General features: G+C 44.3%; 1 protein-coding gene across 3 annotated transcripts in view; it reads left to right on the top strand.

The window, feature by feature from the left end:
- The window catches only part of Tmem29 (transmembrane protein 29), a 97262-nt gene extending 87198 nt beyond the window's left edge, over positions 1-10064 (top strand). For all 3 annotated transcript variants that reach the window (NM_001359039.1, NM_001164683.2, NM_001164684.2), the window contains exon 3: positions 8923-10064. In NM_001359039.1, coding sequence (NP_001345968.1) covers positions 9046-9660 — 615 coding nt within the window. In that variant the 5' untranslated portion in view covers positions 8923-9045 and the 3' untranslated portion in view covers positions 9661-10064. The remainder of the gene's footprint in view (positions 1-8922) is intronic.
- The last annotated feature ends 4313 nt before the right edge of the window (positions 10065-14377 follow it).

Here is a 14377-nt window from a genome sequence, read left to right as displayed (position 1 = left end):
AACATGCCCACCAAAGTAGACTGACAGCCTGAATACTATCCTTAGTATTCATATCGTGGAAGAAAATCTGTCTCCAGAAGGGGTTCCTCTGCCTACTTGAAGAGGGATATATTCATATTCTCTCTCTGTATCTGTCTCTTTCTATCGCTCTCTATCTCTCTGTCTCTCCATCTCTGTCTCTCCCCTCCCCTCCTCTCCCCTCCCCTCCCCTCCCCTCCCCTCCCCTCCCCTCTCCTCCTTTTCTCTTGATTCTTCTCTTCTTACATCTAGCTAAGGCTGGCCTCAAACTCTCTATGTAGACCAGGATAGCATTTACCACAAGGAAGTCAGCACACACTTGCTATACCTATGATACCATGAAATGCTCCTGTCATTTTGTCTGGCCTTTCTTAAAACAAATTTTTTTTTTTAAATAATCGTGGTATCACCATGTGACCATGCTGTAAGTCTAGTGCCTCTGTACCTCCAGCTTGCCTTAAACTCATAGAAATCTGTCTCCTCCAACAGTATAATCTCTTGTCCTAGTAAATACAATATGTCATCCCCTTACTGTTTTGTAGAGCTTCTTAAACTTTATAAACAGCCTGTGTCATAAAGGATCTCACTATTGATTGGAGAGATGGAACATCGCCCATCACAACTCTCTCTCCTGTAAAGTACAAGTTCTTTTTTAGTAAAAAGAACTAAAGCATGGGAAAGAAGGGATTCTTTTCTACTGAAGAATTAAATGGATGGAACAAGGAAAGAATGTTTCACTAAGGGTGAGACAGGGTTTGTGTGCAGGGAATAATGACCTAACTTACCTCTAGGAACAATCAACTATGTGCTAGGACCCCATCACTTCCATACCTCACCCCTTGATATAAAAATACAGTGAGCTTTACAAGTTATAGGCAGCTAGGGGACCTTGCATCCAGTCCAAGGAGGTCCTGAAGAGGGTGATAGGAGTCCAAGATGAGCTTAAGGCACCTAAGTGTTGAGTAGTAGCACAAGACGTGAAAACCAAGTATTTTCCACTTTGTCCAAGTGCCCTATCCTACTACAAATTGGCTTTTTTTAACCATAACAGGTTTGATTGTAGAAGCTAGAGCTGGAGATACCCATTCATTGGCATTGTGCATCTTGGCAGTATTTAAGCTCAGTCATACAGTTACAATTATGAGTATATTCCTTAGACCGTAGAAACTCAGGAACCTCCTCCTGTCTTGCTAGCCCCTCTCTCTTACCATTCTCCTTTTCCTTCTTACCTCTCTGTGCAGCTCATTCTTTCTCTCCATCCCGTTTCTCTCACTACTACCCTTCCCTTCCTCTTCCATCTCCAAGTCAAGAAATATGACCTGGATTCCCATTCTTCTGATGGCCTTTCATACAGAGTTAGTACTTGATACAGTGCCATTTCAGCATGTCTAGCCATGATGTCCTAATCTTTTCATGGTCACAGATAAGAAGTATGACTTGACTCAAAGTAAATAAGAAGAAATTTGAGGGGCTAACTGTCTGGTGGTCATGTGGTAGTCACTGAACAAACCTTGGGAGCCAACGAGTTCCTCTCGTGTCTGTGTATTTTTCCCAGAATGCCATATAACATGTGTACATGTAGAGATCCTCAGTTGTCCTCTGTGAATTCTCCCCTTGGGCAATGACAGATGACAATGGTTTCACTTAGGATTTTTGCTTGGGAAGAGTGAGAGTTGCCTGCGTGATGTATATCACAGTCCTTGTGCTGTGCTTTCTTCTTTCCTGTACATCAGCCCTGCTGCAGATTAACATATTAATCAGACCATTTCCTGTGGGAAAATGCTCTCTATCTACCTGAATACAGGAGAGAACAGGCTGAAGCAAAGGTCACTTTGGGTTCTTATCAAACCCTAGATGTTGATGGGTTTTCTGAACTCTTGTCCCATCCTCTACATCATCATCATATGCCCATTATCCATGCAGGAAGTGCAATAAAGTTGCTTGTGTCCCCACAGTAAGGCAGCTGACTCTGACTACAGATGGTTATCTCCTCTGCATCTTGGCACAAATTTTTGTTAACTGTGGTCAGGATGTTTTCTGAAAGGAATAAATAGTTATATGGACCAAGACTGCAGGTAGACAGGAATCACACTTTGCAACATGGACTTCTCAGACCTGTTGGTTTGTGTAGTTCAACTTTCTTTAAGAAAGTGTGATAGTGACCAGGTGCATAATCAGTACACAACTTCTTGACTTTGAGGGAGGTCCATTTCTGGTCCAGTCATGACTGGCTGGCCTTTACCACATGTGTCATCACTGTACTTTTGTGCACTGAAGTTTTCCTGTGAGGGACAACACAAGAATTAGTTGTCAATTCTCAAACCACCATGGGGCATACCAGGTAACTGAAGCTTAAGGTGAAGAGAATTGATGGCCATCTCCTGGGAGAAAGAGTACTGTTCATTTCTTCTCTTGGAACAGCAAGAGGTCCATGTGCTTGTCTTCAAATGAAATAATACAGATGCCTGCAAGTATAAGCCTGTTAACTCCAGCTAACTGTGTTGCTGAGCCAAGAGGATCATAACCTCCAATCCAGAGCTAGAGAGTGAGTTCAAGGACAGCCAGTGTCCTGTTTTGATTCTTTATGTCAAAAGAAAATGTCAAAAAAGAAGTTTGGAAATATATTCCAGTGGTAGCATACACATACTCTGGTCTAGGTTGATACCCCATACAGACAAAAGTAAAAATATGCAAGTAAATGAAAACCCTTTCTAATGGCCAAAGCTGGAATCAAGATATGTCTTCTGTATTCATCTCTCAGGAGTCAAGGTAAGTATGACACCAGACTCGCTCGCTCTTTCCTGCTAGTGGAAGGATACAAGGCGGTAAAGTAGCACACAGAGACAACAAGCTGGTAAGTTACTCACTTACTGAAACTGAACACTTGCAACCATAAGCCTTGGTGATACACTCTTTACCAAGGATTGATGTGGTGGTGGTATCCCCGTGACCTAACTGGACCTTGGCCACCAGTCTTTAAGGATGGTCAGTCTTGAGTCTCCGTTACATCCCACAGGCCCTTACTGTTGATGTGGGATAGAAACATCCTTGGTCACTTGTCAGCTCTCTGTGTGGCCTCAGTACATTTACTGAAGTGGGAAGAGTGTCTTGCATTGACTGGCAGCAACCAGTTGTTAAGGGGACTGTGTGCAGTATGATACTGTTTTGGTTATATTGTGGTCCTTGGGTATGGCCCATAGTGCTCTGCAGGTACACCCAAAGACATTGTAAGGTGTGCTTGCTTAGAGCTGCAGACTGATTGTGGCACCTGTTTTTCCCAGAGTTCATGCATTTAGACACGTCAGAAGCACAGTCTGAAACTACTCTGAATATCCTCTTGCCTTGTGGGTGTCATTAGCCTAGTTAACCTCCAACTCGAACTCTAATTTAAAAGGCAAACATACACACGAGGTGTGAAGCCTGAACACTGACAGAGACTCTCCTATTGGTACATGGGCCGTGGCACTTCACATTGAAGCGTACAATAATTGGTGGCAAATTGTGAGGGTATTAAACTGAGATCCAGAGACATGATTTATCTGTTTGCTTGTATGAAGTCATATGCTGGAAACCATCTGTTGCAGAGAAACTAGAAAGCTAAAATGTGGTCTTGCGTTGTATGGAGCTACTGAAGATCAATTTTTCAAATACTTTCTCAAGAGTTTAAAGCAGATTGCTCAGATCTAATGTAGTAGGGCATTTCCCCTCCCTCTCTTCTATTAGTCAGAATAGCCTCATTCCTGTTGAGAAACCTGCAGATTTGGTAGAAAATATAGAATCTAGTAGTGAGTAAGTATTCCCCAACACTTGGAGAACCATGTTTGCTACATTGAGTTGAAGAACTTACATGCCTTGTTAACTTTTAAGAATAGGCAGATTGAAATGAGCATGCCACTCCTCCAGGCACATGGGAGGCCAAAAAGGAAGAATCAGAAATTGGAGGCAGGCCAATTGACAAATAGTGTACACACTTAGTTTGCATCTGAGAATGCATAAATGCATCTGAAAATGCATAAGTGTGCAGGATACACACACAGTCTCACATGCACACATAGAGACATAGTCACACACAGTCACACACACACACACACACACACATATCCGTGAATATTCAATATACAAAGTGACCAATTCCTATAATACCCAAGGGGGCTGAGGCAGAATGGTGACTCTACTTCTGAGAGGATTTTATGCTACAAAGTGAGATGCAGTCCAAGCCAACCTAAAAGTGAGACCTGAACTAAAAATTAAAAAGAAACTGTAAGAGAAGTGAGGATAATGAATTAATAAAAACTGTGAGATTATAAAGGATCTGTCTTTTCTGACTGAAGAACAATGAGTTAGCTGAGGACATATTATGCTTTAAAATTGGAGCAGCTTCAGTAGGTGTTGGAGCAGTTAGCTTACTTACGTGAAGCATGTGAAGGGCACCCACATACATCACAAGGCTACAGAGATTCCATTATCTAACTCAGAGATTGCTTGCTAGCACCGAGCTTCCATGACAGTGTAGCGACTGTTTAAGGAAGAGAACTTTGTGTCATCGGGTTGTCGTTCCTGGACTACGGGGGGTTGGGGGGGGGAGGCTGAGGTGAGACTATGCTTCCAAGCTGTTCCCATTAAATGATGGCCTAGGTATGTGACACATTCTATTTTATTTCACATTTGCCTTTTTCTTCTCAGTTTAGCCCAACCATAACCATGGTGGGATTAACATAGCTCACTACTGATATCCAGTTCCTCAGCCCTGAGGGACATGCCTGTCAAGAGGGTTCAAATACTTAGTGCCTGGCCAGCCTGGAAGTCCTCTCTGCTACATGGATTATGTCCCCTCCCACCAGGACTCCAAGTGAAGATCTCAGTCCTCTCCAACTTGTAGATTTCAACCATGATCTTACTGCCTCACTAGCTATACAGTGCTCTAACTTGCTCTTATTCCTTTTACCCACCCTCAATATCTTTGTATTGGTTGGTTTTGGGTCAACTTGACACAAGCTGGAGTTATCAGAGAGAAATGAGCCTCCCTTGAGGAAATGCCTCCATGAGATCCAGCTGTAAGGCATTTTTCAGTTAGTGATCAAGTGGGGTGGGCCCATTGTGGGTGGTGCCATCTCTGGGCTGGTAGTCTTGGGTTATATTAGCAAGCAAGCTGAGGAAGGCAGAGGAAGCAGCCAGTAAGAAACATCCCTCCATGTCCCTCACCCCTGGAATGGTGAGTTCGATAGAGTACATACATCTATAGACACATTGGCTAGAATGCATTTGTGATTAATAGTGCAATATACAAACGCAAGTAAAGGGATGTCTGGAGGGAACTGGTATGCTCTTATATGCCATACAAGCTTGGCCACTGCTTTAAAGGTAATGCTTCCCAATCCTTACCACTTTCCCCAAAAGGTTTGCTTCATCTATCAGGGTCAAGGGCTACCAATTTAGGCTCATCTGGTGCCAATCTGTTCCACACCTCAGACCCTTAAACCACACTGTCCTTTTACCCAGAAGTCTGTATTCCATACTATTATCCTAGAGGACTGCAATGTCCGCTTCTGAGTGGCAATGGAAAGGTCATTGCCTGAGGAGTCTTCTCAGGTATTCTGGGTTTGTCTTCTCAGGTACCTGTGGTACCTGATCCTGAGACACAATGCAGTTTTGTTTATGCATCCAGACCAAAGTCATATAAATGCTTATTTGTGGGCATAATAATGGCCTCACCCTACTCTTTACCCTCCAGAAAAAAAGGGATTCTCACAGCTCAGGCCCTAGTGCACTTGAAAGTTCCCCATGAATACCACATACTGAGCACATTAAGTCATGTGAGAGCCCTGAACAGAAAGCTGCTCTCCAGTGTGGATCAGTCTGTCACACAGCAGGAATGACAATGTTGAGAACAGAGTCCTCTGTATCCCTTGTTCCCTCTCAATGCAACATGCCTCTCTCTCAGTTGAAGGTGATAACATGTGAGGCTCTCAGTGTTTGACAGATTAATGTGTTGTTGAATGGCTACCTGTCTGACAGATGGGACCTCACAGCCCTGGTAACACGGATTCCTTTGCAGTACAGATTTGTGGACATATCCATACCTTGGAGAAAGACAAGTTGGCATGCGAGTAGTATGTTGGTTTCCTCTGAAAGCATTTTGTTCAGGAAAGAACCAGAAAAGAACATGTTGAGTGAGAAAGATTTGCAGAAGATATTGAATATCTTGAAGAGAGGACATTGATCATAGGGAGGGAAGACCTATAAGAGAAAACCATTGTGCTGTAGCTCCACTATCACCAGGTACCATTAAACTATACTTGCTCTCTCTGATCATGGCTACTATGTACAGTTACCAGTGGAGTGGAAGGGACAGTGATTGCAGCCGTGCCAGGGACCTTGTTCAGTGACTGCATGGAATAGCAATGTCTTTAGCAGAATCTCCCCACCCCTCTCTCCTTGCTGTAACTTTCCAATCTCCACCTCATGAGCTTGCATAGTTGAGAGCTGACTTGCAGCACTTGCCCAGAGATGTTTTTTTAAGGATCCGATCTTTAAAAACCATTTCTCCACACCCATGCTTTAGCTAGCTTGCCTTGATCTCCCCAAGAATGGGTTACCAAGCATGAAATGTGTCTTTCTTTGGCTGTCTCCTCATGCCCTAGCAACGTGAGGGAGCCTTCCTGGAGCTGGTTGCCCCAGCCTGCATGGGCTGTGGTTGTCTTTCCAAATTCACCTCACAAAATCAGGTCGGATGATCAATGACACTACACCTCAGTGTGACTTCCCTTTCATCTTGCATGGTCATAGAATTTTACCACCCCAATTACAGGGAGGTGATCTTTGTTAGCTCTGACATCTATTCTGGATTGGAAGGCACAGTGTGACAGGAAACAACCAAGGTTTGTTTTATAGAAAGGGAAACACAGACAGCATGGTTTGCTCTTGGTACTGAGCATATCTTCTTCAGGGAGAAAAGTCAATAGTGCCTGACATAGAGTTACTGGGGTCACTGTTTGCTTGGTCACCTCAATCTTGCTATCTATGGGCACAGGTGTGACTCCTATGTTCCCATTGATGAGTGATAACCAGACTTTGCCCTCTGTCAGTGATGCCTCCCATATGCAGATCATCCAGTTCTTTTTACTCCCATTTTTTTTCACTTTCCTTTGTTTTCCATGGATAAGGAGACTCCTTTGCATAACACAGCAGTGTGCAGCAATCAGCCATGCTTTGGGGAAGCAGTACACAGTCACAAGTTGAAAGGACAATGAGCCTTAGTTACAGAATGCAAAAATGAAGGTCAGCCAAAATGAAGATTAATTGTCTTCACTGGCCAATTGATGGGTTAGTCAAGGAACTTACAAGGTAAAGGAGAATCCATACCAAATTGAGGACATCTCTGAGTGCCATATCAGGAAATACCTGTTCAACAACTAATTTCAGGATTGGTCACCTTCAGGCTTTTGCCTAAGATCACATGTTGGTATACAGGAAGGAGCCACTTCAGAGTCAAAGTAGTCTGCCAGTATCCTTCCATTCTTACCAAAAAAGAGGGAGATTTGGTTATGATACATGCATGTCATGGAAGTACACAGAGGTAACTGAGCAGATTCTAGGACAGCATGCGAGCCAATGATCAGAAATGTGAAAAGTGATGGTTGAGCTCCTGGAGTACAACTGCTTGTAAGCCCGTAAAATTCTGCCCTGCAGATGTATGTGAGCATTATTATGAAGAATGACTATCACTGTCCGTACATTGCAGTAGAGTTGCCTTTGGGTTGGTGGGAAGAGAGGGGATAATCCATGTAATTTGCCATGTGATGATATATTCCTCATGAGCTGTTAGATAAGAGAATACTGCAGCTGTGCCAGAGATGCTGTTGCTGTACACTGTCCTGTGCTAAGCTCTGAACAGGTATCATCTCATGTAATCCTCAGAAGAAGCCTGGCAGGTGGCCCCACTTTGAAGATGAGGGACAAAGTGAGTTTGCCGCAGACCCTTTTGGTCCCTGTCTGTGTAGAATGGGTCTCTGGTTGCAGGTGGACAAGGAGTCAGCGAAATGAATGATAGACAGATCAACACAAGAGGTTGTGTAGAATCTGAATGTAATTTGTCAAGTTGAGCATCGAACTTTTTATACAGAAGAATAACAAGAAACCAGGCGAGATACATCCGGCCAAGTTACAGTGACACAAAACATAAGGAATGTATACATCAAAAGAAGGCTGGGACCAGGCCACTGCCACTAAGACGGGAGCCAGGTATAACGCTAGTCTATTGTTTAGCCTACCACCAAGGGTTCTTAGTAAATGCCTGATTTATGCTGTTTCTTTGGGCCTAGTGAAGAAACCTGTCTCAGGGGGATTCCCTAACTCTTTCATGGTAAACCCACCTATTCTCTAGGCCACTGTGAATTCCCTTGTCTGGGTAAGTCTGGCTATTGTCTCAAGTAAACACTCTGAAGACCAGCCCTGAGCTCCGTTCTTTGTAATGTCTAATTAGTTTCACTGTCTCTACTAGAAGTAAATTTGAATGTTGCTGAATAGATAACCTTCTCTCTGAATTCCTACTGAATTCCAAGTTTGTCAGCTTCAAGGATTTTCTGGGACGTCGGAACATTGGTGAAGGCTTAGCTATGCCAGAATTCAATCTTTAAAGGCACTTATAATAAAATAATACTAAAAGAGAGCACATGGATCCATACACCAGACTAACTCGGGGATAGGGTATGAGTATACATACGGGTTATGAGAATACCAAGGTTCTGTGAGGTTGAGTTTCTCTGAAACTCTTTGCCTCATGAGTGCTTTCAGGCCTCTTGGCCTGTTAAGCAGACTACACTGGAGTGTGCATAGCATGAGTTGAATAATCATGAGCTTTATTTCTTCTTTTCTCTTTTCTTCTCTTCTCATCTCTTGTTACAGTCTGGATTTTCCTGGCTTCATACATCCCTCCTAGCTCTCGCCTAGTTAATCCACAAGCCTCCACTTTCACTTTTCTTCCTGGAGCCAGGGCTCAGTGTGGCCCCCAGCTCAGACTAGACCCCCATGGATCCACTGCAGAAATGGGATCCAATGTCAATTTCCGTGCCCTCATGTATAGCCACTGTGAGTAGCTCTCAAGAGGCCTCAGCAGCCCCTCAGCCTTCCTCTTCAGAAAAGCTAAGCATGGGTCTCAGCATCTTGAGCGTCAGCCCCAGCCCCCGCTCCAGTGTCCCTGCTTCTCTGTCAGAGGGGCTGTTCCAGCAGCAGGCCCGGGAGAAGAAGGCCCTGTGGCAGCAGTACTGGGAGAAGCAGGGCTTTCCTCAGAGGAAGAAAGTCTTCCTGAGGCATTCGAGACGCTGGCACCGGGATCACATGGCACCTTACCTGCTTGAAAGGGATCTCAGAGGCTTTCCCTCAGGTGACAAAGCTCAGAATCAGCTTCGATGTCAGGGCCACGTGCAGAATATTGCTGGGATGAGTGGGCAGAAGAACGCGGCCCCTAACCCTCCCTCCTGGGAAATGCTGGTGCAGGGTCTCAATGGCCTTACCCTCAGCTTGGGAGCCAACAGACCCGTCCCCCTGCCAGAGGAACCTTGGCAGCAGCAGGAGCCAGAGGACATGCGCCAGCTGGAGAGGCAGCAGGAAAACCTGAAGATGTTCCAGAGGATGCTCAAGTAGAGGATGTAAGAAGGCGGAGGTGCTGACTCACAGATGATAAATACATTTAGAAGGTGCTGCATTGGTGTCTTATGGGTGTGAACTCCTCTGAGGTCAAAGCAGTCCACTGCCAGTGGATGTGTCCCAACACTTGTGCTATGATGTGAATTGTCCTTGGAAAGATCTCAACTACCCTGCCTGTCTTTTAGCATGCCTTTTTGGATGTGGTGCTAAGTGTTAGCCTATACAGAAGAAACCTGGGTACACGTGATCCCCAAATATGTGTGATGTGATTCATATACTGAGAGTTTTTACTGATTTTTCTTAAGCTCAATACCTCCTTCAACTTCTTGTTAAAAAGAACTGATACCATTTGTATATCTATGTATATCTGTGTATATAGAGAGAAGACATACATCCACCTGTCTTCTTGATGTCAGTTTCTTGAGTTCCCCCACCAGAAAGATTATTATATATATTGGGGTGCATGTGCTGTGTAGCAGAGAAAGAGATTCACTTGCACTTTCCAGAAACTGAAGCCAGGGAATGTGAGCTTAAGGGAGCAACTCAGTGTACTGTAGTGGTTAAAACATCCAATGGTCTGAACCTACATAGAAGAGAATTTGTGGTCCAACTGGTTGGTCTCTGGAGGAATTTCCCATGTGTTCACTCAATTATGATCAAAGCAGAAATCATGAGATTGCAGAACTATGTGTCATCCCCCTCCCACTCCTACCTTCTAACTCTTCATCTCACTAATATAACAATGTAAAGACACTAGAGCAGGTCAGGGAAGCCATAGTTTCATTTAGACAAGGAGCCAAGGAGATTAGAAGCTCCCATATGCCTGCAGGGAGCAGCATCAACAGTTTAGGGAGTGGGTAAGAACTGTACTGAAGGAAGGTTTGGAGGACATCATTATGGCCTCAGAAATTGGTGATACATGGTGAATGTTGTAGGGACTTAGGTTACAAGTCCCACCTTTTCCCATAATGGCACTATGTATAACCATGTCCTGGGTATACACAAAAAATTGACTGGAAGCTGGGGAGGGCTATGCAGCTATCCCTCAAGTGTTCCCATAGTGGTTAATGGCCAGCCGTTGAAAGTACCCAATATGAGTCTATCATTTGTAGTATTGGTGATCTGTGTATGCTCTTCTCTTCTTTTCTTTTCTTTTTTTTATAGCTGGTAAAATCTCTAATCATCCAAGAGATGGGAGTGCAGAAATTCATCCCTAGGTGAATTGACAAAAGGGACAGCATTTAACCTGCCTATATCATGCACGAGGGTCGAAGTAGCAGGGTTTTCTTGGTCAATTTTGACCTGACCATTGTTCCAGTTTGCTGTATAGCAACCATTCTGCAATGGGAACCAGAAAGCCATGTATGTTTAAAGCGAACCTGCTTCTAACCTCCAGGCTCATTTTATCTTGTTACTTCTGAGTGGACTGAATTGAAATCCTGGGGAAGCTCTTCACTATAGCTCAGGAGCAGCACTCACTACATAACTTCTGAATGAGAGAGGGAGCTGGAGGAAGCTGAGAACACATTCCTGACAGCCATAATTGTGTGGGTGGTAACTGTGGGTGAAGGCATCCTAGCAGGATAACCCTTCTCCCTGGCCATTTGGCCATAAGAAGCAGAGTCTCTTGTGTACTGGGTAACAGGAGAATATCTATGAGATATGCCACTGACTACTGATGAGATATGTCACTGACTACTGTTTGTCATCCTTCATCCTCATATGCCCCTTGACCTGCAGGCTCTGTACAGGGTACCTTCTATATCTCTGTCTGACCAGAGTGGTGCACCAGGGTGTACAAGTGTACTTTAACTTTCCTGACATGGAATTGATTTGCTTTTTTCAAGGATGTATGGTCCTCTGATTGTACCAGATGGCATGAAATCTCCTGTTCCAGTGAGTGCATGGCTCCTGTTGTTTATGTTAAGTGGGATGTCATAGTGTGGTCCTGCCAGAGATTATGAGAGGTAAAGAAACTGGGCAGTGATCTCACCTTTAATTCTGTACACAAGTGTTTTGTGTTACATAGTGTGAGTTTAGTAACACATTGTCTGAGCCATGCTAGTGACTGTGACGAGTTAAATTTTCATTGTACTTAAGTTTGTCTGGTCACTTTGCACTAATTCTCCTTTTGATACAGCAATGCTTATCATTGTTTCACTCAACAGTTCCCCTCTGAAGTCGTGCCATGTTTTCCTCCTATGACCTCTTCCCTGATACTTCAACTACCTGGTAGTCTTCCTGATGTCCTCTGTGCATCAAGCATCCCTATCTGCCCCTCTTCAGAGTAAAGACAGGAAAGTTTCAGAGTTAGATGACAGCGTAGTAAGATGGTCATGGAACCATGCGGCCTAAGGTCCACCTTATTGGATACTCAAGAGAGCCACTTCAATCAACAACAGGATCCCCTGTGGCTCTGTTGTCCCGGAGATGCAGGAACCTTTCACATGTTGGCTCAGGCTCAGCTGTTAGCCTAATTATTACAACACTCAGAAACCTCCATCCTACAGTGGATAAGAACACTGAGAGCTTGGCCAAGAACTCTGTCCTAGTCATTGTAATGGCTTGGGAGCCCTTCCTTGCTCCTTGCTTGCCCTACAGGTGGTCCTCTAAGGGGATGGGGGGGATGAGGTGCCCCCCTGAGTTACTTGAGTACTGTTGATAATCTCACTTGACCATAATCACTGACTATCCTTTACTCCACTTAATTGCATTTCTTCAATTAATCCCCTGCTCCAGGGGGTTGAGCTACACTATTCTATGTACACTGTATGAGTATGTACCTGCATGTGTGTGTCAATGTAGCCAGCTGTGACTGTGTGGGTAGAGGTCTGATGTTGATTCTGTGCATGTTCCTCTGTTGCATCCCATCATGTGTGTACAGACTAGTCCTTTGTAAGATCAGGAAACTTAACAATTTGGCTTCATTTGATGGAGTACTAGTTCCAGGATTCCTCTGTTCTCTGCCTAGCAGCAGTAGGATTATGGCTGTGTCCTTCCAGGTCTGGCTTTGAGTGAGGGCTGGAAATCCAAGTTCAGGCCCTCATTCCCTTATGGGAGACACTTTACCTGCCCACATGGATTCCCAGACATGAGCTGAACAGTTTTAATTAATCATATTTGAGCTTCAAATTCTACCATCTTTCTTTCTGAGTAGTGAAGCCCCCAACTCAGTGTGCTCCAGTTATGTCCTCACACTCTTTGGAGGGGTGCTGCCTGTGTGAGAAGACCAGGATGTGATTCTCACACTCACAAGATAGCGGGCAGCTTTATGAGCACTTTCCAGTACCTTAGATATGTTGCTCTGCTGCAGCAAGCACCTTTAAAAACTGGTGCTACAAGAGGGATTCTAATTATGCCTTGCCTGTTGTCATGGTGATGCCATTAGAATGCCTTTCATCAGTGAAAGCTGATTTGCCTGTAGGACTGCATCTTGCCGACCTCTCACATCCCTTTGGAAATAGAGTTACATTTCCCCCTTGCACCATTCTGATTTTCTCTTAGAAGAGGTTGGAAATCCCTGTGCCATAAATGTCATGACTGAGCTTGGGGCCCCCTGAGGATCCTGGGAAAGTTTGGTGGGCAGAGGTGTAGATTCTTAATGTCATTCAAAAACCCCTGTGCTATCAATAACCTGGGAGAACAAGCTCTTCATGACAGGATGAAGTTTGGTGGGTTACCTAGTGTATTAGTGAGGGTTTTACTGCTGTGAACAGACACCATGACCAAGGCAAGTCTTATAAAAACAACATTTAATTGGGGCTGGCTTACAGGTTCAGAGGTTCAGTCTATTACCATCAAGGTGGGAGCATGGCAGCATCCAGGCAAGCATGGTGCAGGAAGGAGCTGAGAGTTCTACTTCTTCATCCAAAGGCTGTTAGTGGAAGATTGACTTCCAGGCAACTAGGGTGAGGATCTTATGCCCACACCCACAGTGACACACCCATTCCAACCAGGTCACACCTATTCCAAGAAGGCCAGACCTTCAGATGGTGCCACTCACTGGGCCAAGGATATACAAACCACCACACCTAGGTTATAGGTAGCAAAAGCCAGGACACATGAAGACTGTCACATTACCAGCCTCATTTTTCGGGACCCAGGCCTAGAATGCAAGTGTAAGAGAGCATGCTCAGTTTCTGAGCCTATTCTAAACTGAAACTATTGGCAGTTTACCTAAGATTCTCTGGACCTGCTTCTGAGAAGCAAATTCAGAGAGAATGAGGACATAGACTCTGGCCACTAGCTGCAGGGGTTATTGGTTTTGAGTAAGAGTATGCAGATTGGCTAGTTTGTTTCCTCATGTTGGTGGAGACTGTGAATAAGCCATGACCCCCAGCCACAGATGCTATTCCTCCTCTGCAAGTGGCCTTGTTACTTGTGTGCAGGGCACTTTGATAAAAGTGCTGAAATGGAGTGTTTCTCAGTGTCTATGATCTGATGGGTGGACAAAGAGATTCTGAAGATTGGAGAACAACATACACACACACACACACACACACACACACACACACATTAGGGAAGAGAGCAGAGGAAATTATGACATTTCAAACACCATGTATTTGCTCAGGTTGTAATGCCAAGTTAAATGAGCTTAACAAATAACAAAGCAAAAGAGAAAACTCATATAAGTATGTATGTAAGTACATGCACATATGTATGTATTTGTGTACATATGTCCTAGATTACCTCACTGTATGTGACACCACAAAAT

Source organism: Mus musculus, chromosome X (genome assembly GCF_000001635.26).
Source record: "Mus musculus strain C57BL/6J chromosome X, GRCm38.p6 C57BL/6J".
NCBI classification, from domain to species: domain Eukaryota; kingdom Metazoa; phylum Chordata; class Mammalia; order Rodentia; family Muridae; genus Mus; species Mus musculus.
Note: the sequence above shows the minus strand (reverse complement) of the source record. Positions and strands in the feature narration are given on the sequence as shown.